Here is a 27,643-nt window from a genome sequence, read left to right as displayed (position 1 = left end):
GTTTTGTTTGTTTAGAGAAGTTGGCCGCGAAGCAGCATGCCGGTTGGTCGAAAATCTCTGCCGGAAGGGTCGTCCAAGTGGGCGCTGAATGTTTGTTTAGGTACCTGCGAGGTGCAAGTGCGTTAATTTGAGTGGATGTGTGGTAGTCGAAGAGCAGAGATGTGTCGTGTGCGTCGGAGAAAATGAAGAAGAGGAGGAGAGTCGAGGAAGTGTTTGTGTTGTGTTAATGCGCGTCATAATGCAAGCCATTATGGTTCATATGTCGTCATCAGCTGTTCGATCAGATGCGCGCGCAGGTGGAGCCCTAGTCGACGTCAGCGACAGTTTGCGGTCCGCGGCAATGCGCAGGTCCGTTCGATGTAATCTTTGGCAGGCGGTCACTTCGGCTTCGGCCGATGAGTAATCGTGCGAATTCGGGCAGGCCTTCCGCGCAAACTAGTGACACTGACAGAAAAGTGGGCTGGTGGTTCACTGGTGGAGTGTTCTGCGGGTGTACGTGTATGACATAACGACGATAACCGGCCCTAGACTCAGTGACGTGCACTAATGGGGGAGTTTAGTTTGAGTGGCAACGCGAACATCGGTTTGAGTGCTGTGGAGATACCCGTGAACACGTCGAAGAACAGTACGATATTCTACACCACACCTACGTCGACGAGCAGCACAGACTCCATCCTCCAGGCTCAGGGGCGGCCCATGCAAGATGAGCTCGCCGATAAGGCCGGCAGCGGGCCCGCGGCGGACGAGCCCGGCACGGAGAAGGCGGCCAAGGAGGGCGACAGCGGGCCCGAGCTCGGCGACAAGCTGGAACAGGTGTCGACGAAGGCCGCGCCGTCGCTGCCGCTCTTCCACCCCGCCGAGGGCACCCCGGGGGCGCTGTGGTCCGCGGCCATCGAGGACTCGTACGCGCCCGGCATGAGCGTGAACGGCCTCGGGTTCCAGAACTTCCCGTCCCCGAACCAGCAGCAGCTGTTCGGCAACAACCAGAGCCAGGGCCGGCGGGCCATCACGGCCAGCCACAACTTCCCCCATAACATGGGCCGGCAGCAATCCGGCCACGCGCTGTACAAGGGCTACGGGTCGTGGGCCAGCCCGGGGCAGAGCTGGTCCGGGGGCTCTTCTGCCTGGAATCGGGGCCGCAGCGTGCCCAACCTCACGCCGCTGCAGCAAATGGGAGTCGCCGGTCGGAAACCCAGTCCCACGTTCAATCATCAACAAGTCATATCCCCCGTTAAGTTCAGACGCAGCACGTCCTATCCGGGCAAAGGGCCTTTTCCACAGCCACCCACGTTCGAAATCACCAACATGGATGAAGCGAGAGATCTACTCCCGTATCAGGTAATGTGTGGCACTTTTGAGCACTGCACTGTGACTCTTGTGATTGCCACTTTGCCAGTCGCCACACGCTAGCTGTTTTGTGCTCTCGTCTGCTGCTGCTTGCTGTGTCATCCACTACCAAAATATCTAGTCTAGTCACCTTTGTCTGTGATAATATGATCTCAATAATAAACCATTAATCATTAGTTCATGTTTGTTTTTATTTATTTATTTTTGTTTTTTTTTTGTTTCTTGTATTTGTTGTTATAAGGACATTGTACTTGCATTGCATGGTCCAACAATTTAACACGTTCAAACCGCAATGTTTATAGATTTAATATATATGTACCTATATGGCGTAATTTTGTTCTCAATCAAACACTCGATAATGGAGCATGCATTTCAAAACATGTGTACACACGAATATTTTGTATTGTTTTTTTTTTATTTAATTCAAACTCATCCTGTAACTTATGTATACTTTAAAATTATACCCACAATTGACCTATAACAATAAACACTTTAAACCGTTTAATTTGTCTCTGTCGCATGTTTTTGTTTTTCGTTGTGTTAAAGTAAGGAGGTACACATACTACCGAAACCTGATTTGCACATAAGCTTGTGCTTCTCTAATAAATTACGACAGGCACCAGATAAGGTGATACTATTGTTCAGAATCTAATACCACCGTCTCTGGTTAACTTATCATACAAATTTATTTGAGTTTTTCCGGACGATAATAAAAAAATAAGTCGAGCCTACGATTTCAAGAGAAGTGACACACTCAGTATATTTAGGATGTACCGAAATAGCTTCCAGCAACTGGTAATTTTAGAACAAAAATGGCGATATCTTATGTATTGTTTTTTATTATTTCGTATAAACAAATTTAACGTAAGCCAATTTAAAGAAGACAAAACGTTTACGACGAACGGTACTTTTCCGAGCTCGAGCTATACGAGTAGCGACAAATTTAAACAATCCACACTAAAGTGACACCCACTAAAAATAATCTGGATCGCCAAAATTTTTAGCAGAAGAGTGACGTGTTTAGGGTAGCTAGACATTCAGGTGAGGTAAGCAATAAGCTGAAAATAGAAATGGCCATGAGTTCATAGAGGATGAGCTATATATAAATAAGCGCAGACCTATGCTGTATTCTATATTCTCACTATAGGAAACTCGAAATGTTAACTATATAAACATCTGAAATCTGCCAGTGCGTTTGTATTTTTTGAACAATTGTGTCGAGTCCTGGGAATTCTCTCTCTTATCAGTAGAACCTTTTGTTTAAATTTACTGTTAATTGGACCGGGTCAAAATTTTGCTTGGATGTGTACGGGTTACACAATGTTTATTTAAAAACTGGGTGTTAGAGATAATTAAAATAAATTTAATCAAACGTGGGAATTTAAATTGGTAGGCAACACATTAAACATCACACGCTACGTTTGTTAGATGTTGGATCTTTTTGTATTTTTTGCTCCCAGTGTTGTTAATCCCTGTAATCTCCTTTAGTGTTCTGTTGATTGCTTAATATAATTATTTCATTCTGTAAATACGTCCCAAATAAATTAAGGGCAATATTTAATACACACCGCATTATTGAAGCTTATTTTTAATGGAATTCATTAAGAAAGTAGCAATTATTTCTAAGACCGTAATTTTTTAAGTGCGCAATACAAAAACAAATAACTTAAATAATTAGCTTCCATTAAACGACCATTGTTTCTTTTATTCTTATTTATTGTTATTAATTCGGTTTTGTGTCGCATTAAAATAAGCATATTTTAGATCACTACGGGATTATTGCGTATTGATTTTAGAGAGAATGTAATAAAATGACCCAGTTCTTGGCATAGGCAACCCACATGACAGAGGCGTAGTACGTTTATTGCCACTGCGACTAATTCGCTTTGGAGCATTACATTTAAGGCCGATTTATATTTTAAACGCTGTTTACATCCTCTTAAAAGCGTTCTTCAATGCAAAAAACATGTACGATAACGAAAGACGTTTATTTTTGAAAGAAATCAGAAAACCGATTATCCGATTTCTTGAAACTTTCATAAATTCTCGCATGACTGACTACTAGAGGCCTTTAAAACAATCAGGTAAGGCATTAAAAGTTTTTGTAATTGTCACGTGGTTGCAATGCATGGCTTAAGCTTATTTATTGTGAGTCTATTGATAAATTTTCGATTTGAATTAAAAATATTTTTTTATTCTAGGATCGGTGTGGTGTAGTGAACGCGAATGGAAGTAGTCCTTTAGAAAATATGAGAGGCCTAGAACATTACTTGAATGACATAATGCGACCACCGGCAGACTCAACGGATATTAAAGGTAAATAAAAAAATCTGTATTGTGAAAAGTTCGGACGTGTGAAGCAATCTTAAGTGGGGAAAATGGTTAAAATTTTCTCTTCCTTCCAGACTAGTTAAGTGGTTGGGTCAATAAAACAAATTTATTTTCTAACTTTTAATGAAGTTAATTATTTACATTAAAAGTTATCGGGATTATTCAAGGTTAAGTTGACACTAGTAAAGTCAACACTGGCCTAAGGAAGCAAATCGTTTTAAGGTGCATTTCTCAGTATTTGTACTTCTGCTTAATGGCGTGTTTTTATATTCTCTATCGGTATATAAATCAAAGTTATAGTTCTATAAACAATTACTTTCATAATAGTTGTTTGTTTTATCGATTATGACAAATATGCCCTAGTTACATAGGTGTTCCGAAATATAAACATCCGCTTATGTCATTAGTATTCACATATGGGTTATAGTATACTGCTTGATCAAGTGTCCTTATATTAACATAGTCTTAAAATTGTTTTTTGTCGTCAGCTTGATTTAAATACAGAATTGTAATCAACATGTTTTTCGTTCGTTTGGAAGTAATTAAAGTATTTTGCTCTCCATATATATATATATATAGACTTTTTAATATTACGTTTACGAAGTGTACCGGAGCCAGCGCTCTGTTTTTTAGATCAAAGAAGCTTGTAAAACTTTGAGGTGTTCAGACCGTTAAGCTTCTTTTGTGCGAAGGGTCTTTTTTGTGAATATTCGATTATTTTTCTCCTTTTTGTTTTTAATAAGTCGCTCTGGAGATTAAATAAACGTCAAAAATTAAACAATGTTAGAAATTTGTCGTGCTTGTATAACAAAGTTATTTTCGTTCGAAACGGTAGTATACCGTGTAGGTACCGTACAATAAATCAATATTTCCATCAGTGGCTACTGCAGTTCAAGCGAATGCCGACGCTACTATGCTTCTGAAAAAGCAGTCGACCATGAATGGCAGTACAAAATTGCAAAAAATTACCTCTGTGCAATTTGTTAAATTTAAAAGAGCGAGCTTTTGCGGATTTAAAATCGGTAATCGATAACTTTGTTTGTTTTTCCCTTAATGCAATTTTAAAATTCATCAAAACATCGAAACCTGGAAAACGGGGAAAGGGGACCGAGATTAAGAGAACACGAACTTTGCTCCAGGTCTAAATATAAAATAATTTGCATAAAAACATCGTAACTTCGGAGAATTTTTTCGGGTTTCAATTAATTTGGCGGATGAGGAAAAATTGCGTCGCGTTACAATTTTATCGTTCACGGATTAAATTACGTTGGGAATAATTCGTCCGGCAAAATACATATTCTGCACACCAAATTAAGTCACATTTACGACCACATGAACGCATCTCGTAGCAGAATACGCGTTCGTGAATCTTGGATTCGCATTGGACTTAAACCCCGAAAAGCTACTATAGAATCGTGGTATTTCGCCCGCAATTTCATTTCCTTATCATTCGAGGTCTGTCGTTCACTTGATTATCTATGTCGTGCTGCTATACATTTTCCATAGATTATGACAAAATTTGTGCGACGTTTCACCACTCTAGGATGTTTTAGTAAACAGAAATCACATTATTCGGCAGTTTCTCATTTGTGGCATGTCGTTTTGGGTTTGTGTTGCAGTAGTCTTTGAAGCGCAAAATCCAGCTCTATTACTTGTTCGAAAAGCTCCGCCTCTTCTCGGCTATAGGTCGCAAACTGGCGCGTAGTGTGGGTAAAGAGGCGGGGCATGTATCGACCAAATAAAAACCTAGTTTGTGTGACTTACAAACTGTTTAATATTCTGCCAGAAATAATTTGGATTTGCATAGTTATTCCGAGTCTTTCGCCTCCGACACATAACCTTCTCAGAACGAATAAAAGTTTCATTTCGTAGAAAAACATTTCTTGCAGTACATTGCTACTAGAGATTTAGAATTCTAACGGAACTAATTAGATCAGACTGATGTCGCAAAAAATGTCTTTCGTTTTTATTTTGGTTGAAAAACATTTGACAAACAAGTCCGAGAAAAGAGGTTAACATCGTATTTGATTTTTTTCATGAATTAAGTAGTTTTTTGACGACTGTTCACAAAAATATTAAGTTAGATAATAATTGTGTGGCGAATCTCAAAAAAATATTGAACTTGACAAAAAATATTGGCAAGTTTTGGCAACAAATTCATCATCTTCAATACAACGAAGATGAAGAGATAATGTCTGGATGGTTTAGTTTTCCTTACTAAATATACTTTACGTGTTCAGCAACGTGATTTCATTTAACTGATCCATTTCTCACTCGTACGAACTGCAGTATTCGCTCCGATTCAATTTCAAACTTTCAAGCAAATTAGCACAAAAACAGTTTACCGCAGCGTTGTATTAACTTATAAAATGCCTTAATTAACACGGACTAGGAGACATTTTACACTATTAAGGATTCAGAAGCATTTTGGAATAATTTTATTAACAGATGAGCTAATTTGGAATTACACTTCTAACTCTATACAGCACAGTGATTTCGAGGAAAGATTGGTATTAAAAGAGTTTCTCAAACTTTCTGATACCAGTGCGACGTGGCAGATTGTCACACAAACAGGAAAATATGGATCTAAGAATTTCTTTGCTAAAACGTTTTTCGTTAAAGTGAAGGAAATAAAATCGTGTGAATTAGTGTCCCACAGAGATTCGTTTTGGGACCGTTTGTGTTTAATCGTAATTATATGATTTTGGTTAGTTTTAAAAACAAACTAACGATTCCAATAATTCCAATAGATACTTTTTCAGATGGGTCAAAAATTTCGTTTGTGCAAAAATAACGTTAGATAATGGACAGGTTATAAACGACGTATCGCTGTATTTAATTAAAATAATTTTCGCTGTTGTAGGTCTTTATGTTTATTGCGAGAGTTCTGTGTGCAGTAATAATGCAGTAATAATAATAATAATAACAACTACTAATTATGTCATTAAGTCTTATGAATAATAATGTACACATTTGCTGTGTAATAATCGTAAGTTTTTCTCATTTGGTTTGTGCAGACTGGTGTCTATAAAAAGAATGCAATTGTGTAAGTATTATGTAATTTAGATGTAGGTGGCAGTAGCAACGCAAAAACGTAATTGTGATTCGAATGAGTAGTGCGTACCTTGATTAAAATCAAATAAGTAAATCGGCTAGAAAATGATTTGGTATTGATTAATTTTTTAAATCAAGAATTCTAATGCCCCTGACATAATTTCCAAAACCATGTCTAAATAAAAGTGAACAAAAATGGAAGTAATCGATAATATTGAGTACTGGCATGTTTTATTAATTAGGACGTTGCCTGATTTCCTCCGTTTGACAGTCTTGTTTGAAACGATCTGTTTGCTAAATGTCACTGATGTGTGACAAATTAAATATCTGGTATTTTTTTGTGGTTAAAATTTCGCTTTCCTCTAGCTTTAAGGAAGAGAAAGTTATTGACTATTTTCAAATTAAATAAATTTTTAAAGCGTTTATTTATGCCACTTTTTGCGCTGCTAGGTTAGTAGAATTTCATTCGGGTTACATAAATTAGCGGGCGCCGAAGCGCCATCTATCGGTTAGCAAAAAGCGGCGAAATATTCAACGTCACCATACACACGACGGGACATAATTGGTGTCCAAAGCAACTTGTAATTACTTCCTACTTAATTATACATTATCAGAAATTTTGACCAGGCTATAATTAACAAATGTTTTTATTTCGATTGTTCCCATCGAACGATTTGTAATTTTGTAAGTGAACAGTTAGATGCAGTTATGAGACAATTTGACGGACAATTAAACGTGGAGGAAATTAGTGGAGCGATCAAGAAAAAGCAACAATTGTAGCGCTATTCCTAAAACAACAATTAAGAGTCAAGGCAGCTACAATTTCATAATGCACATGTGTTATAATAATTTTACTAAATGCAAGTAATTAATGCAAACAAACTTGCATTCTAATTTCGAAAGTGTTCCATTCTACACGACGCTAAATACATTGTTTCTGAATTATAAATTAGTTGGGTAAACCCGCGCAACGCGCACGAAATTTTTGTCACAACTCGCTTGGTACTTCGATTTTAATTTTGCGTAATGATTCGCCATCGCTCGGAATCGTTGCTATTAACATTGGCCTAGATTAAAACAGTAGCTGCAGCCGCACGTTTTAAATACCAATTACATAATTATTCTATTGTAAAAGGACAAGTATGCACGTACATCGCATTCGCGCTTGTTTATGATGAACGCTTCATTTTACTTTTACTTCCTGCGAACAAGATAGGGACCCCGGCGGAACCTTGGGGTACACCAACACGTGCCCGCTAGCTCGGCGCTAATTGAAAGTGTACTCGTTTCGTTTTGGCCTCCTGGAGTAACCGGTCACTGGACGTGCGTACGATACCCGTTAACGCCGATTTGATCGATAAAGAGGCCGTGGAAAATATTAATTAGATAGGTCGATATAATTATGTAGGTGAAGTAAATATGGCTTCATAAAAGTGTCATCTAGAGCCAACGCCGAATCGTAACTTTTACGACTGCGGAGTTTTTTAATGAAATTAATAACAAGTAAGTTGCGTCGCGTCGGTCTATAAAATCTCAGTGACGTTTTCGTTGGGAAAAACAATATTCAATTATCGAGGCGCCATCATTGATCATAAACATTTTGTTTCTGTTTTGTTTCACAAACATGAAATATTTTCAAAAATGTTTACTTAGTCGGTGCTTATCAAGTCCACTAATTCGTCCCTGAAGGTTTTAGCCTTGCCGAAATGTGGATCAATAGCTATGATAATTTCGTTTATACATAGTGGATCAATAAATTTATGACCCGAATGCTTATTCTATTTCTTTTCCGAGTCGCTCGCTATGGAAAATTTTTCCCAATAACAATAGAACCAATCTGCCAACACGTATACTACGTCTGATAAACGTACCAAATCGTGGTGAATCCCCAAAATATGCAACTATTTCTCTATAATCTCGTTATTTATTCTTCTGTTTACTTTTCCACTCCATTCTCATGCATATTTCAAATTTCGCTCTTTGAATAATCATTATTATTTTAATTGAAAAATATTCACCAACTGCTTTCGATTTTGAATTTACATCCCTTTAATCGAAACCTGGGTTAATTTCGTTGCATAAATTGAATAGGTCTCTGGAGAGAATTATTTCCTTATTCTATAGAGGCAAGGGAGAGACAAATGCCACCGTGGAAAACATTAATCTTTTGTTTTCAATGATGTATGCTTTTCAGTGTTGGGCTAATTATGCAAACACTGTTTTCTTATTCTTTCGTAAGCCTGATTATCAGATTGTGTGGATACTCGTTGTAACGCCACGCTAGTTCACTAAGTAGGCTTAGCATTTTTATCACGAGATATAAAATGATAAGTCACACGAGACATTTTTTCTAATATTCGTACAACAATCGGACGCTTAGATCACGTATTGACATTCTCGCGACGTCGTCAACCGTTTCTATACAAACGTTATAAATAGACGCGATTTCAACGTAAAAATTACGTTGCCATTGTTTCATTGTGTGACTTTAATTATTTTATTTACACTATAATGTTAAACTAACGTTGTATCGACGTTTCTATTTGTTCAAGTGGTGACGTTTACATAACGTAGTTCAACACCTCTTTGCTTTAGTTGTTATGGTTTCAATGTGTTTTCAAGCTATCTTTTATCGGATGTGTGGGGTCCGACATTGTTGCTCTATTTAATGAAATAATTAATATTTTATGGATTAATCAGTAATTGCACTGATAGAAAATCGTCAATATTGGTGAAATCGGAAATTAATTTCTTGATGAAAATTGTGGTTAATTAGGTCTACGAGATTGTAGGAAAGTGACGATAATTATTAATTACGGATTAAACGATACCGACAAGTCTGTACGATTAACAGGATTGTTATCGCAGGTTTACTATATAGATAGAATTTTTTCGCGGACACCTTTTTCCTTTTGCGATTTATGTTTCATTCTTAGCACCTTCTTTAATAATAACAGCAGGTAGTCTGATGCAAATCTCGCGCAATTAGTGGAGTTTCCTGCAAAAAGCCTCCTACAGTGTGCCGTTAATCAAAATTCTTGCAATCCTTCTTTTATGACGGTTTGAGTGGTATTTCTTGTCTTCGATCAAACTAGTTTCGTTTATTTCGTTTCCAGAGTATCGTGACGACACTTTGATTCACGTAATACCGATAAATAGTCGATAAATTCATCCAGAACGAAGAAAAACTTGTCGTGACGTTTGCCTGTCAGAAAGAAACATTGCCATTGTCATGCATATTTTCTTCGCAAAAGTAAGGTTTGGTTTGGCCACGTTATAGGCCACGGTCATAAATTTCATTTTGTAGGTAATACACTCGTATCGTGTTTACATGCATATTTATAAATTGTGGACGCATGTGACGTCGTGTTTATCGCCTTTTTGATTCATTCTGTTTAGAACGGATCGGATTTTAGATTTTTCTCGAATGGCGAATCCTAACGGTGCTGTGACTTCGGAAGCATAACATGTACGGTAAGACAAAGAGTTTTTCGGTTCACGTAACCCGAGTAAATGTAACTGCATTTTTTTGGCACGTGTGTCGAAATTTGGCCATTTTGTAAATTAATTGACCAGATAAACTAGGTGGTTTTGTAACGTAATAGTCATCCTTGCTGTCATCGTTACCATTACTTTTAAATTTTTTGGAACATGCATTTTGGAAGCATGTAAATGTCAAGTGAATATTTGGAATGGAAAATTGTATAATCACCAAATTAGGATAATGCGCCCCATTTTGTAATTACAACAAATTGGATCTTTCTTAGTAATTTTGTGTATTCATGTGGACAATAGTAGAAATTAAAGCTGGCTGTCATTGCTCAACTAATTTGAATATATTTAGTGCGGTGGCGGAGAGGGGGAAGTGGGTCATGATAATAGATAATTCCAACTATTTATGTTTTGGAGTTAAATATGTAATTAAAAATGAGCAAGCATCATCCGAGCAATTAAATCGAAATTCTGAGACTGATTTAGCTCTTTGGGACAAAATGTTGGAGTGTTTGTAAAGGTTGAAAGAAGCTTCAGCCAAGATCTATTTTTATCGGTTGCTGTGACATCACGAGCCGTTGCCCTATCAACGTCGAAATTTAATTAGAATACAATTTCAAACACACAATTAACTCGTTCTCTCTATTTTCTCGATTTCTGTCTCAGGTAAGTTAGGTGAATCTCCTTCCACCGACGATTTGGTCTTCAAGGGCTTCCTCTCACTGTTATCTGTTGTCCTTTACTTATTTCTTGCATGTACCATCTGAAATAGCTCCTTATGAGTTATTGTATGTTTTCCAGGAGTCATATCCGTGTATGTTCGGGCCGTATAACTGCTGCGTTAAAAATCCAATCGGTCTTCTGGGTAAGTAAAATCTTTTGATGTCTGCATGTGGGTGGTGGATAAGTAAGTAGTCAGAGGCCTTAAGAGGTTAATTCCAAAGTTGACCGTTGACAGGTATGGGCTCTCTCTTCTCTCATTCCATTACTTAAGGTTTTCACATCTTCGATCGATTCTCCTATCTACTGTCTCACAAAACTTATGTATAAACACATTAAGCCGAATAAGGTTTCCCTATTTAACTCCTTACATCCTTCTTTTCGATTTTGTACATGTCAAAAATTCACAAACTCAATTTACTTTGCTGAGCTCCAGGGGATTTCGAACACATTTCACACAATAAATCAACTCTAATGAATCCTAAGTGTGCTAATTAAAACGACGACGCGGTCGGTATTAATGCGCAAAATATATAATATTAAACCCTCGTGACTACAAGAAGTTTATCAAAAGACTCCCTAGCATCGGCGGGCTTAACGATAATGTCAAAAATCAATCAAATCGTATGCTTACAAAAGACGTCCGCTGCGCGTTCCTATCCCCAAACAATCCCAACATCCACCCGAGTCTCCTCGTTCTTGCCGGAGCCTATCACTACCACGTGCATCCGAGTCCATCGGTCACTCTACGTTCTAGAAGGAATTATATGATAATATGCCTTCCACATCCGCACGAGTCACTCGAATGTTCGACATGTTGAAAAACCGTTCAAGTATTTCTTGCACAGCTTTTTGGTTTTTTAGTTATAGTAGAAAATGGCTTTGTTTCAGTAATATTACGTCTTGTAGTAGTTTTGATTTTTTTCCAAGATTGTTTCCAGGACAGTTTTTTGAAGCGTTGAGGTCCACTACGACAGTGACAAATCACCTGATTTTTACTTTTAATAAAAGATATGAATCATATGATAATAATCTACGTAAATTCCACACCTGTTCATCAAAATATTCAGACCATTCGCACGAACCATGGACTTGAATGTTGGACTTAACCGATTTGGTAAAAAAACTGTCCAAGTGTGCCTCGTTTGCGGAAAAGTAGTATAGCTTTTTGGCTTTTTGGTTATGGTAGAAATTGACTTTGGTTTGCTGAATTACGTCTTGTGACAGTGGCATAAAACTGATTTTTACATTTATAGTCAGTTTACCGAACAGGTGGAGTGGCCACTTGCGCTTTAGTGAGCGTCCAAAGGCCTGTGAAGATTGCGAACTTTTACAAATCCATCTGTTCGGTAAAGGAGTTATAATCAAAAAATCCGCACGAGTCCTTCAGGCTCCATAAGGGATTAATTAACGTACTGTACGTCAACTTATTAAATTTTACATTTATTGAAGGAGTGTGGGGTTTTTTCCGTTGGGACACCCATTTGCTTCGCAATCATTATATCTTTTTTATTTTTAGCTCGATAGACCCCTTTAAGGTGGTCCCGTGGGAAATTTCCCGGTATTCTTGCGGTCCAATTTGGCAATTCCCTAAATCAATTAAATTCTGTATTCGGTAAACATTTCACGCGGCCTATATCAAAATACTTCCCAGCGAATTTAAAAAAAAAAAGTTTTAAAAGGTAAATTTCAGACACTGAGAAACGCACTTATCTACTTTACTTTCACGGGCGTCAAAAAGTCGGGTCAAAGGACATAAACTCGACAGTATTATAAAGCAGAATATACGGGTCACTGTTTTTCGCTTCAAAATATTCTGGTCTACGGAACTTCAGTGCAAGGAACAAAAATTCTAAATATTGTAACGCGAAATACACAGTTCGCTGTTTTCCGCTTCAAAATGCTTTGGCTCAAGATGTAAGTGTCCAAAAAGTATTGCCGTGACCCGAACAAGTTGTCAACAAACTAATTATAGTTAATCGACGAACGAGTTTCCACTGCAACCTGAATTAAAACGCAGTTGCGTATTTTTCGGAGGGTCAAAAGTCTTCAACCCCGACTGACTCCGGGTACACGATAATCTGGCTTCTACCACTGTTTTTTTTTAGAGTTACGTGAAATCGTTCGTCCCGAAACGCCGAGGCAACTTCGATGTTTGCTTTAAATAGTCGACACATCCACCCGAGTCTTGGATAATGTCGCGTCGGAATTAAATGTTGCGTCGCAGAATCATGTGGTTTGTAGTCCCGCAATGACTGGAGCATCCACCGAGTCCCTCGTATTTTCGTGTCAGCATCCGCCCGAGTCTTCGGTAAATTCGCGTTGACGTTTCGATTCCAGCGAGGGGTCGGAATTAAAATGTCGAAAATAGCCCCGAGCTGCGACGTGGAATCGTGTGTGGTTTGTTTGCTCCGAAATGAATGGAGCATCCGACCGAGTCCTTTGTAGTTTCCGAGATTCGCAATTAATGGTCGTCGCATCCGACCGAGTCTTCGTTAAATTCGCGTTAGCACGTCGATTGGAGCGAGGCGTTGGAATTAAAATGCTGAATTAGCCCTGAGGTGCGGCGTAGGGTCGGAAAGCGATTTCCAGTTTTATTGGCGGTGGTGTCATCCGCGTCCGAGTGGAAATGCAATTGGAGTCTGAATCTGAAGCCTGAAATAACAGTAGCTTTGATGCAGATTCCCCAGCTGTTTGGTGCAGTATGGGATTCTCACATGCGCAGAGTGGGCTGAAATATAGTCTGGGTTGTGGGTACAGCTTTATAATTTCCTCTATCGCATTCGTCCGTCGCGTGTCAGTTCAATTCGCGGTGTTGTTGTGGCGCATGTTCCTTACACGCGCGCTCTTGTTCCCTAGTGCGCTATGTTCAGGGCTTACGGAACTTCCCCTGTGGACACTTCGACCCCTACACCTACGTGGGGATTACAGTTCAACAGTATTTCGAAAGGTTGGCATTACTTGTACATTGTCATTGAATTCAGTTTTTACACCACCAACCCTCGTGCATGTTTGGTTGGGCAGGAATGTTTACGTTGCCAAAGCAGAATTTGGGATATGAATCATTCCTGCGAGTCCTACGCTCGCTTTTTGGTTGGTCAAGTGACTTAAATGAAAGTGATTTATAGATCAGTTAAGTGAAATGTCTAATCGGTGTTCCAAATTAACCACTTTGTAGACTGGTTATCAAATTTGAAATTTCTGCGGCGAAAGCATGCTGGAAATTTGCTCGTACGTATAAGATATTTGACAATATACTTGATAAAAGATTTATCTTTATATGCTTAAAAAACCGATATGGACTGTTTTGGTTGTGTACTCTGATTATGAATGTAAATATTAGTGACGCTAATTACTTGTTGTGATATAACAAAATATCACGAGAAAATTACATATTAACACATTGCGACAATGTTGTAAAGCGGTGACAGCAATTTGTCAAAAAATGCCAATATTTACTTTTAAAATTTCGCGCCACTTATTGACTTAAGTCAAACAAGCCCAACCCTTAATCGCTGTGACGCTTACGTATCAGATTGGGACACTTCGCGTAGGGATTAACCTTTTAGGATTTTTTTGCGCATGGGTGGCTCATGCGACCTCAATGTTAAAGTTCAGATTCAATAAATATACATTTTTAAGATTAATGCAGGACCGCAATGCGTTTTTCTTGATGAGATAAATAAATTAATCAAGCTGCGGACTATTTACTCAGTTAATAGAATTTTTTGCCACCAGATCCAATTATTTTTTTACAGTGTATAATTTATTTGGGTTTTGTCTCGCACAAGTACTTGCATTGTCAATTACAGAGATGACTATTTCGTTTTAAATCTTCATTACGTAACTTTTCATAAAATGTTAATATGCAGTTTAACCCACTTTTCAACAAAAATCGGTTGTCATGCGTTTAATGTGCGCTCGCTCGGCGGATTTTGTTTGAGGACTGTTCTACGTATAGTTTCAACGCGAGGACAAAAATTGTAAATATCTACAATTGTTAAATATTCGACCTTGATAATGTTACTAGAAACAATAATTCCGATGAAAGTCTCATTAGGTTTACCAGGATGATTCAAAACGAGTGTTATGTAAACCGCTTATGTGTAGAAGTACAATGAACACGTGTGCAAGACTATATGTCGGCCTAGTAATAAAAGGTGAAGAAAGTCGAAGACTAAGTCTCCGAACGAATAAAAATTTCAAATTTAAAAGAGTTTAGCCCCTTCAAAACGAACTGTAAAAACTTACATCAATTCCACAGGAAAAAATTATCGTTGATAATTTTTTGAGATCCCTTGGATGATCGATATCCCGTTAAAAAAGTCATGCCAACAAAAATGAAGCGATAGTACCAAGATACCCCCACTGAACCTTTTAAAATGTAGCTTAGGGAACTCACATTTCCTCTTGTTTGTAAAAAAGTTCTTATTGGAAAAAGAGAAACAACTTTTATTTAACGTCTTTATAATTTCATTTTCAAAACTTTTACTTTCTAAAAGTGTTCAGTTTGACACAAAACATTTTCGACTAAATCTTTCCGACATAACTTAACAAATGAAAGTGACCCAATACAAAAAACACATTAGCATTTGTCTACTTACAAAAAAAGTAGATTCTCACTGTATATACAAAAAAAAAAATGTTATATGAAAGTAAAACAACTGAAAAATATTCGAAATGTAAAAGATGCCTACTCATCGTTTATAGCTACTTTAATGTTAAAAGAACATCTAAATTGTCACAATCGTGCATTTCCTTAGACGTCTGCAGCACTGATCCAACTAAAAATAAACGGCGTTCCAACAGGGAGAATAGTGTTTTTGATTTTTGTCATTATGTGACATCCACGTGGACTATATCGTTCAAGTATGCTAACGATTTGCTGATCTGGGAGGAGCTGCAACTCATTTGGGTCGCTGTATCTTAACATACCGCCGACACTGTGTTTCCCCGTACCTATTTCTGGAATAACAGAAATTACTTAGCACGATGGCCGACAACTCAGCTCGAAAATGTCTCTGGCCTTCGTATTATTAATTCTCGGAGGGCACAGTAGCAGTTCTAAATTAAACAAGGCATTTAATCAATATATTAGAGAATTGTAAAGTATTCACTAACTTTGTTCGACATTACTCTCCATTTTGGGGCCTACGATTTGCCCTATAGCATCAAGCTAGAGCTTCGTAATGAGCATGCGCGCATACCGACTCTATATCACTAGTGATGGTGAAAATTTCTCGTAAGACAAAAAATCGTTACTACATTCTGAAAATATTTGTGATTGAATCTATTTCTGAGATGGTTTCACCAGTTTTGGCACCATTTTGAAATCGTACGAATATAAGGACCACACCTTGCAATATTTGTTCTGTTTTTAGTTTCTTATCAAACTAATAGTGTTTGTGAACGAACTTTTTCAATGCTTTGCCCTTGGATTTGGTTAAATTAATCATAAATCTTTAGTCATTATTCTTGAACGCACCTCCGATAATGAGGCTTTTCCAATTCTTATCAATATAGCCTATTGTTCTCAATAATTGATAACTGATTTTATTATTTCATAATTTTTCGGTGCTACTTATAGTTCGTTCCGAAAAGGCAATCTTTCATGTATACTTACACTTTGTATCCTGAACAAGCCGACACAAGTTGCGAGACTTTATTTCTTCTGGAATTCGTACCGACATTGGAATTGAAATAGGTCGCAGTAAACAAACACCGGATGTGTTTGCTGACTGACCATATTGTTTAGGGCTCACTAAATGCGATACGTGCCATAAAACTCATCAGTGGAAACCTTGATCAAAGATCTTCCCGATTTTCCATCCAGTCCCACGAATTCATTCCGTGCCATTTGTCAAAGCCAACCCATTACCGAAACATTGTAGCTACGTGATAAAAACTAGTGATTGTCGGTTTGGTGACATTACCGAACACTTTTTCGTCGTACCGATATCGCAAAAGTAACAGTTTCTGTGCTCGTGGCTGTTACGCTATCAAATTCTTACACTACCTGTTCTTGCTCGAAACCCAATCCACTGCGGGTACGTGGTTCGAGTTACCTTATCATTTCATATACTCATGTTTGATAAACACAACCACAATCGCGTTACCTGATCGCCCTGAAACCCGCCGCCCCAATTCATCATCCATCGGGATAGATTTAATCAAGTTATCTAATTAAACTACGATGAAGTGGTTATCTCCGGGAACGCCTTGGAATTGAAAATGATAAGACATTCGGGATCTCCGAGGATCGGCCCGCTTTATTAGAACGAAGTGAAAACGCCGCCACTATTCCACTTTAGCATCTTTTTTCGTTGTCAGCGACATACGGTCTTTAAATTGAAATATCGCCCTGCTTGTTTATAGCAATCGATCCAATTGAACAAAACCCGAAGTGAATGCAGCGGTCTCGCATCAACTCTTTTAATTCGTACGTCATTTCATAGAGTAGGCAAATTGTTGTAAAGTAAGCGTTTCCGCTACGCGCTTCCCGCGAAGGGCAATGCCCGGTTCCGCTTAAGTTACGCCTCACGATAAAGCCTCATTTAAGATGCACTTACGTGACATCCATAGCTTTAGCCCAATTGACCATTCCTTCCTCCCGGAAGCGTCACAAACCGGTTCAGAACCTGCCGGAAAAAACCGCAAGACTAGGGGACGACGCCCTGCTAACCTGCAACGACGGCGCTACGCGCACAAGATCCGGGATGTGACATGTACCCCGGACGGGAGGATATCTTTTGCCCTCCGGTCCTCGTACGGTTGCTCCGGGATAGCTTTCAGTTAAACTGTACCCCGGGCATTAGTTTTCGCCTAAAAGGTACCCTAGACTTTTGTAGCACTCAGGAAAATGGTTACGCGGCTATCCCGGGATCATGATCATTTTGCTCGTAACGTACCTCCGAACCTTGCGGGGAGGACCGCGTCTTAACAAAATAACCCATAAGTTAACAAGATTTGGTAGGATGATGCCCTGGCGTACCAGTTTTTCCGAGGTGACGCGTCGGTGCTCCTACGGCCAACCAGGGAGACCCTGGATTCTGCGCCGGTGCTTGATACACCGCGCTAGGAGGAAGACGTTCTTGCTAAAATAGCAGCCCGAAGTTTGCGCCGCAGACAAGGAACGCCGTTTCTGGTACGTCAGAGTCGAGAAGACCGCTTTGTTGGAGTCCATTTTTGGCGAAACGTACGACCGGCACGGAAGGACGGCGATTCTGAGGTCGCGGTTCTTCGGCTCTGGTTCGAAAGGACGTTTTTTGGCTAATTTTGCGGTTTTTCGTGCGAGGGTCTCATGAAGACGGCTGCGAGAGTAATGTCGCGGACTCGGGAGGGTGCGTGTTCGGGGGTCTTTGGCGTGCGGTCGTGGTCAGCTGCAGAAAAAGCGGTGATTGATGATGACCGGTGTCGGAGAAGTCGTCCTCGGTTTGGTTGTATAGGTCAGGTCTAAATCGCGCTGTACTTCGGTCCGGCAAATTGCTATGTACGTACAAAAACCGATAGAGTATCATTTATGTTAATTGCACAAACAGGAAGTCGGTGTACAAAACATGTACTTGTAAGTTGAAATGTGATCCGAGTGTCGCAGCGATTTTGGGAGGGACAATGGGCTTACGTAATGAAATGGGTAAGGTATATTCACTTGGGTTGCGTTAGAGCTGACACATTTAATTGTTTTGCCACAGTTACGACTACGGCAAGGTTAAGGTTGTCACAAGCATATAATGCTCATGTACAAATAAAAAGTTTGTGGAATTATTGAAGTGTTTCATTAGAAAACCAGCAAAGTGAAAATTTCATTACTGTGTTTACGACATTTCGAGCTGAGGTCTTACGATTAATTATTATTTCCTCCCACAACAGTGACGAGCTTCCTCTTTATCCGTTTATTGCTTAAACTTTCGTTTTAGCAACGATTCGCCAATTGCAACAAAGTTTTACTAATCACGGCTTAAGGTCTTAACATTGAAATGTACTAATTACATGTTCTGTGGATTTATAGCCTTGTAAATCCGTAAGCAGTACTCGAATCTAATTTTTAGGTCAGATTTATTATTAACGTAAATTGCAACTACTCAGCTCGTATTTCTCCCCTATCTTCTCACTAGGGGCATCCTCTGTAATAACAGGTCATGGAGATTGCGCTTTATTAATTTAAAAACACCTTGCTTGCTCGCTCTCTCCCTCGTTATCTGGCTATGGATTACTTACGCCCTTGCAACACCCATCATGGGATTGTCAATACATCTGCAACACCCATCTCTGACATAATCGCCAAATTAGTTCTGTTTCGAGTGGATGCTTTAGAAACTAAAGATTTCTCGTTGTGGTCATCCTTTTTGTTTCTACTCTTTCGAAAGCGATCAGAACCAGTGATGACATTTCGATCAGACTCATCTGTTGCCGCAGCTGTAGGGGGTGTACCATCTGTCCGACAGATAATGTGAGGGGCGTCTTGCTTATAGCGTTTCAATTTTTAACGACCGTCGTGCGAGCTAAGCTTAACTCTATTAAAATTTTCTACAACCAACTTCATCACTCGAAATATTGACCGAAGCAGGTGCGAATTTGCTAGCACTTTTCGTTTTCAAAGAGTGATGAATCATTCGGTGCATAAACGGAACAATGGTTCCTCTTGTGAAATCTTCGCAAGGATTTTCAACTATGAAATTAAAAGTATTGTTGCGGTAATTCTTATAAAAATCATTTAGTCTGCGATTTCTACTTCCGATTAGCGGTCTGTTTTTTTTTTAATCCGTTCATTTATATTCTGTTGCCATAGATGCTAAATTGCTATTTTATATTTATACTTTTAGATCACAGGAAAGAATTTCGAAACCTGAGATGACACTAATATTATGTATTTTGCGTAATTTTATAATTGCGAATGACTACACACATGGTGGTCCTTGAAAACATTTCTACTCTAGTGTAACAAATGCAGTTATTTCACAGTTTCGATTCTATGACATTTTCTCCTGATATTGCAACTACCAAAACTATGTGATATCAATTTCATGTTACAAAAAAATCGATTTTGAACTACGTGATGAAACATATTTCTGCATTCCCTGGTTTAAATTTTTTAAATTTCGTCGGTGTAATTGTGGTTTAGTGACAATTAATTAAGGTTAAATGTAGTGACAATCGCATGCGACATTTATGTCCAAAGTGGCTATTAGCAACTTAAATTATTTACCTACGGCTGATAATAAGCTACGGGTAGGTGTTTGTTCCAGTTTCAGTTTATATGTAAATACGGGCGATTGCACCGTCAAGTTTTAAAATGAGTTCTGCATTTTCTGTCACCATGTACGAATCTGACGGCTTCTATATGAAAGTAGATTTACATCAGGCAACTTTTATATTCTAGTGCCGAGTTAGTTCATGTTTTGTCAACCCGAAATGTTACTATTAATTGTGGCGTTTTGAAAGCTTATCGAATCTATCAAAGAACAATTTTTTTACATCAATCCGTCATTACATTACGGTTAATCTGGCAGTATTATGTTTAGTCACCCCAATACATTTTTTGATGGAGGAATTAATTTTTTCGCGTTATCTCATGTACCGCATACGTTGCGTTTCGCTCAATAAGACACGATTTTTTTTGTGGCTTGTAAATAGTTAAAATGATAATCACTCTATTGTGACTAATACGAAATGCTACATTTATTGAATTGCCGCCATGTTTATGTTCCAATTTTTCCACTAATAACAGCTCGACATGTACGAAAACGTGACCTAATGTTTTATTTATCCGTGTCATAAATTACCGAGACATGACACCTCTTGGGACAAAATCGACGCTACACCATCACGAGATTTTTAATAATTTTTAGTTCATAAAAAAATTCCAAGCAATAACAAAAAATTGCTTCATGTCAAAACTACTTTTATATCATGAAACAGCTGTTTTTCGTTTTATTGGACGAAATCGACTTTTCGTGGTATAAAAATTGGCGCAGTCGGTGGGATTCGCTCAGATGACGCAATTTCTTTCGAAAAAGTTCCATCAAGACGTTACGTCAGTTTGGAACTGATGTAACGTGTTGATAACAACGAGATAAATTTGTGTTCGGGGTTGGGCGCGCAAGCAAAATATGTTTTCGGTTTGAAAATGTGAGGTTTTTGTCGAGATTGGGAGCCAGATGTCTGGTTGATTAAGAATTTGGGGATTCGGGACTCAATAAGTAGGGTCTGGAGGCTGGCGGTGTTAAGTAGAGTGTCTTAAATTTAATTAAAGGGTGAGTTAAACAATAATGCAGTGGTAAATCTAGGGGCAGGGCGGCGAAAGGTCCCATAAAATTTACAGCTTCAATCCGTGCAATGGTTTTGACAGAAGCAGGGCATGCGTGTTCTTAAATGGTTTAAATCGATATCGGGGTAGTTGTACTCGCTGGAGTCAAACACCCTTTGTTTTAATTCGACCCGTTGTCCTGAATTCCCACCCTACTTTCGAAATTTTCGAATAAATACTACTACATGGTACTATATAATGTATGAGCGGAGTATTACGGCCCTTTGTGAATACACGGTTTGCTGTATTGATCTAGCCAGCTGCGTCCTCATCCAGGATATCGGAATTTAGTCGCGAGTCCACTTCCTTAATTAGTTCTTTTCCGTTTTAATGAATTTCTTAATTGTTGCTCAAGCTATTGTTCAGCTGAAAAAGTAAAATTAATTGAAGGTTCATGTTGCACAAAAATGTTGTGGCGTGTGCGGATTTTAGAATAACTTTCTCTGTGACAAGGCATTCATTTCATTATGTCTGTATTCAAATTACACATATAAAACACTTGAAATTTTATCTTTAAGGTTAGCGTTTCGTAACGCTTGCAATCCATAAATTTGTCCCGCAGTTTGCCCAGGGGCATAAAAAATATGGGCGCTATTAAACATTAAACATATTTGAACTCGTAAACTTCTCACTCTATCAAATTTTCCGTAAGTTTAACCGCTACAATTGGTAAATACCTCTGACGTAACACCGATAAACAAACCACCTGTAAAGTGGGAAATGCAAATAAAAGTCCACTTATCTCCTGATAAAATATTCTGATTAAGCTACTAAGAATAACGAGGATCCTAGGCACTGGTCTCGCTCCACGTGGATCACTATTTTTGCGACGAGCTCCACACAAATACGAGAAAAACTGTCAATGTGTTACCGTAGCAACGCGGTTGCCAAAATAAGGCCTCCACCAAATATTAACACAAACGTCAGATTTTACAAGCGGTGTTCGGGCGAAGGTTCAAAGTCGGATCCTAGTAGGGCGACCTGGGTGAAAAGTCGAAGACCTAACCCCGCCTCTTCTCCGCTTCCGTCGTAAATTACGGACAAGTTCTGAGGGTGTTTCCCGGGGGGCAAATGTGTCCACTGATTTGATCGGGTGTAAATTCGACTCTTGGCACACTTGATCTGCTTGATGATGAATCGCATTTGCGTCAAATCACCTTACCAGTATTGATTTGGCGTTAAAACGCCGTAATTTTCCTTCGTAACCGTGAGAAGAGATCAGGCTACGTCTTGGCGCACGCAGTGCGTTACGTTCTTAATTAGTCTAAACCGGGCTTAATTACATTATGTAATTTTAGTAGGTGTGATATAAAAGTTCGAGTGAAAGTTGTCGATAATTTATACGCAACAATACTCGTCTACAAAAATAGAATATGTTATTGACCTTGCGTGCATTATGTGGATCAAAGGTAACACCGTATTATTAAAATTCCGGAATAATTATTAGAAATGATCGAGTTCGACGTAGGTGCTTATAAATCACGATCAAGATTACGCGCACGTTACGAAATTTACGAAAAGTCGAAAAATGCCAAACTGCGTTCCAATAAAACGTTGAGTAACCGTGCTAATTCTGTTATCGATAAAGTTCAACATATACCCGGAGTCAAAGTCATGGCGGATTTTTTCGCAGTTAAATCAAACCGAATTATGACATTCGGAACATTCTATCAACTGGTTTTATAATTACCTGTGTTGAAATGCAGGCTAGTATGTTAATGAAAAAAGTGTGGACGTTCGGAGTTTCGCAAAGCATTTTTTTATTGACATATAAGAGGCCAAAGGTTATCTTTTTAATTAAAACGTCAGGCTTCCGCATTTTTACAGCTTGTCGAACAAATTGTTGTCATTATTAAAGAGTCTTTCACTGATCCGAAAATGGTAGAGGTTGTAAGGCACCATGTATTGGTCGAAAGACTGGAAATCTACGCTTTAATGAAAATTCGTCCCTCGAATGTTTGCGCAGTCATTCGTTGCAAAATATAAGATGTAAATTATTTTTAACGAGGGTGTTGTGCGCTCACTCATCCCTATTATCACATAAAGCGGGAGTAGCTTTTAAAATTTCGTAATATAGCACGATAAAAGTAAAACTTCCATCATTAAGCCCCATTGGAGCTTAAGTCGTCAGTGTTGACAAAAATAATTAACCTCCATTTTGTGGTTTCGGACCAGATGGGTGTACAAACGGTGATTTTCCTTGAAAAACGAACGATATAGTAAATTCCCCGCGCGTTACACAACCGCCAGCATAATTTCAGTTATTATTACGTCTTCTTTACGTATAGTTTATGACATTGCACAAATTCATGCTTTTGGTAACACCAAAAAAAAATTGCTGTGATTTCTTTTGTAGCTTATACCTACTGTATAATCATACTGGTTTAATTGTTTTAGGGTTTATCAACTGCAATACCAATGCTTTCCAGTCACTGACACAGTTACATGGTAAGTTTTTACGTTGTCACCATGTGGTTGATTTGCGAAAAATTTTTCCTAACCTCATAATGGTGTTACGAACACGGTTGCGAACCAACAACGGTAGTTGAAAACAGTTTAATTTTACGACATGTTTATTTACGTTTACGTAACATTAAATTAAAACATTCTCATAAATTACTTCATTGTTTACTTAATATTTGTTTGTAGCAAATTTAAAATAGTCCAACCCTACCCTAACAACTATTGTTGAAATTTTAGCAGGGTGTCGTCGTTTACTTAACGTTCCCTTGGGTTGTGTTATTACATAAGTGTTACATTTTGAATTGCTTAATTTATGCTAACTGAGCACACCATTTTGTTTTTTCGATACGTCAAGGCCGAGAGGTCCCGTGACTCCTAATAAATATTTTCCATTTTGTGTGTAACCAGTAGAGTTGCGAGGACGAGAAATTCGAATGTTGGTGTTGGTGTCGGCTGAAATTTGCTAGTTTAAAGTGGGTAGAGAGCTTGATGTGGTTGTAGTTAATAAATACTTTGCTACTCGTAGTAAAGTGGTCTAATTGAGATGGAAATCCAGCCAAATATACCGAAAACAGACTGTAGGTTCTCATCCCCACCCATGGGTGATGAAAACCGGGTGAGACAGAACACCCCCACCAAGTTAAGCACGTGCTGTACGAGGGTCGATGCACTCGTCCACGTGCCCTCCTAAAATTGGGGTAGTTTCTGCGTAAACGCGCATGCGCCTCGCCACTATTGACAAACTTGCCGTCAATTTCACAACCTACCAACTCGTTTACCTACCTATCAAACCGTAACTATTTGTTACATAGACCAAATAAATGCCGCATTTACATTAGAGTGTTTGGTTGCATGAGTTGAACCCTTTTTTCAAATAAATGTTTCAAAGTAAACCCCGACTTCGTGTTCCGCCGCCGGATGAATAATTTATGACTCTGTTTTAGGGAAATCGTCTTACTTCCAAGTTCTAGATGACCAAGCCGGGCCGGTACTGCTCGAAGAGCCTCACTTAGTGGATACTACGTTAGGTGGTGCTCAACCCCTTAGCTCTCCGTCGAGGTCGTCCCCGCATTCGCAGGGTTCTGAGGGTGGTGAGAGATTCTCGCGTAAAGTGTTCGTAGGAGGCCTTCCGCCGGATATAGATGAAGACGAAATCACAGCTAGTTTCCGAAGATTTGGACCCCTAGTCGTCGACTGGCCTCACAAAGCCGAAAGCAAGTCTTACTTCCCCCCGAAAGGATATGCATTCCTATTATTCCAGGTGCTGCCGTTTCGTACTACTTCTGAATACCTCCAAAACTGACGAACGTTTTACTTGCAGGATGAAAATTCTGTACAAAGTTTAATAGACGCGTGCATTACTGACGAGGACAAGTTGTATCTATGTGTATCGTCGCCCACAATCAAAGATAAGCCTGTACAGATTAGACCATGGAGGTTGTCCGATGCGGACTTCGTTTTGGATGCATCGATGCCGTTAGATCCTCGAAAAACTGTGTTCGTAGGTGGGGTCCCACGTCCTTTGAAAGCTGGTAAGTATCGAAGATGAAGCGTTCCGGTGGCGCGTGGTAGCTTTGCTTCCTCGTGTACTATATACAGTACTATCGGGTGGAAGCCGGCGAGCTTGTAGTGTTTACGTTTTGATTTTGTCCGGGGTTCGGAAGTAGGAAGCAAAGGTACGCGTTCTGCGGGAGCTTAGCAGTGCGCGTGACAAGGGAGGGGTATTACGGTGTACGTTTTTGCAGTGGAGTTAGCTATGATAATGGATCGTCTTTATGGTGGAGTGTGTTATGCAGGCATTGACACAGACCCAGAGCTCAAGTATCCAAAAGGGGCAGGACGCGTAGCTTTTAGTAACCAGCAAAGTTATATAGCGGCGATTAGTGCACGTTTTGTCCAACTTCAACATGGTGATATTGACAAAAGGGTAGAAGTGAAACCGTACGTTCTGGACGATCAAATGTGTGATGAATGTCAAGGACAGCGTTGTGGGGGTAAATTTGCCCCGTTTTTCTGTGCTAACGTGACTTGTTTGCAGGTAGGTGATAAGGAAGAAGGGTGTCGTAGTTGATTGGTATTGTTTCAGTACTATTGTGAGCATTGCTGGGCGACAATTCATTCGAGACCCGGGAGAGAGTTTCATAAACCTTTGGTAAAGGAGGGTGCGGATCGACCAAGAGCTGTTCCTTTCCGCTGGTGTTAACGCAGGAGCGCTTAGTCAGCGGCCGCCATTTTTTAGCTTATTACCACCGGCGGCACGGCTGTCCATCGCATAGGCATAATTATCTAGTAGCAATTATACATATTTAAAGTATACATGTAACCAGTTATCTTCTGTCTGAGGCGCCTGGTGGTAGCGGATTCCACTGCACCAGCACCAGCCGATGCGTCTGCGTTCAGCCATTGTACGACTACGATGTGTATCGCTGTATCTGAAAAGGAAGATCCTTTTGGTTTACTGTTTTCGAGTAGAGGGGAACTAAGACAGAGGAACCAAAAGAGGTGTTTCTTCCGTATGTATATGTCTAGTGCGGTACAGTCAGAAACTTTCAGGGTATTGTAAATACTAGTCTAATCTGCAAGCCGCTGCTGGGCAGAGGACCTTCGCTTGCGGCGACCACTTATAGCCCCCAAGTACCTGACCGGCCCGCCTTTGTCCGTGTCCCGCTATTTAGCCCTATGCCCTAACACTAACCCACCTTGGCTTTCCCGCTGCCCCGCGAACCTGCTTCATGTCCGCACTCCTACCATCCTTTATTTTAATGTGTGATACCATAAACGTCTTTATGTATTAAATGAATTGCACGGATATGTATAGTATATTATATATATAGTATCAGCTATTCTAAGACTTTGTATTTTTTAAATTTGAATTTTTATACTAAACTGTTATAAATGGTGATTAGCAAAAGTTTGATGTGTGCAATAATTGCGTTGGAGGTGGCCCAGCTGACCTCGGCGCCGTAGAGTTTTATCTTTAACCGTAATTAATGAATATATAACATAACGTTTCCTAGGTAATTGTGTAAATAGGCGCGGGGCGATGAGATTGCAGGCCGTACCCGTAAACGTCTAGTCAGGGTGCAGCCACCCGGCCCGTGCGAACCATCTACAATATGGTACAAATATGTATTGATATGATTTGTAAAGATTTACACTCCTTTTTCTACTGTTTGTATATTTGCTCGCCTGCCCTGTGGGGAGTAGATGATAGTTGAAACGGACAAGACCGTATCATATTCTGTAGACAGTTGTCATTTTGATCTAACGATTATATAACTTTTTATCCGTTTTTGAGATTTAGAAGTGTGTGCAGTCAGATTGTTTCTAAACTGATTGTATAATTTTCATATTTTTACTATGTAAGCTGTGTATTTATTGGAAGTTTTTAAAGTTGTATACATTTTTTACTTTTTATAACTGTTTTCAAACAAATTTTTTGAGTTATTATTTACTATTTTATATGTGGATATGGACACTCTCAAACTGCGAACTACGAACAGTCTGAGATGAAGCTGGCAACAGTTGCGTGTTTCCAGTTTTGATTGTAGTTACCATTAGTGCAATACATTGGGCTGTTGCCTCGATTAGGGATAGTCAATTGTTTCAGATCCTTATTGTTGCCCAAAATGGATCTTTCAGTTTTTGCCCGGTTTGTTGACCGTTGGCTCCTTGACTAGCAACAAACTAGTTTATTATTATTATAACTATTATTATTTTTTTGTAATTTACAAAATACTATTTAAATTGTTTTTATAATTATTTTATACACTTTTGTATGTTTGTTAGTCAATTTGAGATAAGGTTTGTAAAACTGTAAAAACAGTTTCTCCTTTAATATTTTGTTAAATATCAGACTTTTTATGTTTTTTATAAATATTATATAAAAATGTCAATTTGTGTTTATTTGATAAACTGCTGTTAAACTTC

The 27,643-nt window shown here is 39.0% G+C and overlaps 1 protein-coding gene across 2 annotated transcripts; it reads left to right on the top strand.

The window, feature by feature from the left end:
- The first annotated feature begins 439 nt into the window (after positions 1–439).
- Orb2 (orb2) lies at positions 440–27,643 on the top strand. 2 transcript variants are annotated; one of them, XM_064072874.1, is made up of 7 exons: positions 442–1,338; positions 3,549–3,663; positions 23,648–23,698; positions 24,658–24,974; positions 25,035–25,245; positions 25,459–25,751; positions 25,800–27,643. In XM_064072874.1, the coding sequence occupies exons 1-7, from the start codon at positions 547–549 to the stop codon at positions 25,914–25,916; spliced, it is 1,896 nt and encodes a 631-aa protein (XP_063928944.1). In that variant the 5' UTR covers positions 442–546; the 3' UTR covers positions 25,917–27,643. The 2 variants fall into 2 exon arrangements, with proteins under 2 accessions (XP_063928945.1, XP_063928944.1); XM_064072875.1 differs by lacking the exon at positions 23,648–23,698 and having other exon boundaries at positions 440–1,338.

The sequence above is a fragment of the Zophobas morio genome, unplaced genomic scaffold (genome assembly GCF_036711695.1).
Source record: "Zophobas morio isolate AGI-343-1 ecotype UQ-CSIRO unplaced genomic scaffold, CSIRO_AGI_Zmor_V1 ptg000044l, whole genome shotgun sequence".
Taxonomy (NCBI): Eukaryota; Metazoa; Arthropoda; class Insecta; order Coleoptera; family Tenebrionidae; genus Zophobas; species Zophobas morio.
Note: the sequence above shows the minus strand (reverse complement) of the source record. Positions and strands in the feature narration are given on the sequence as shown.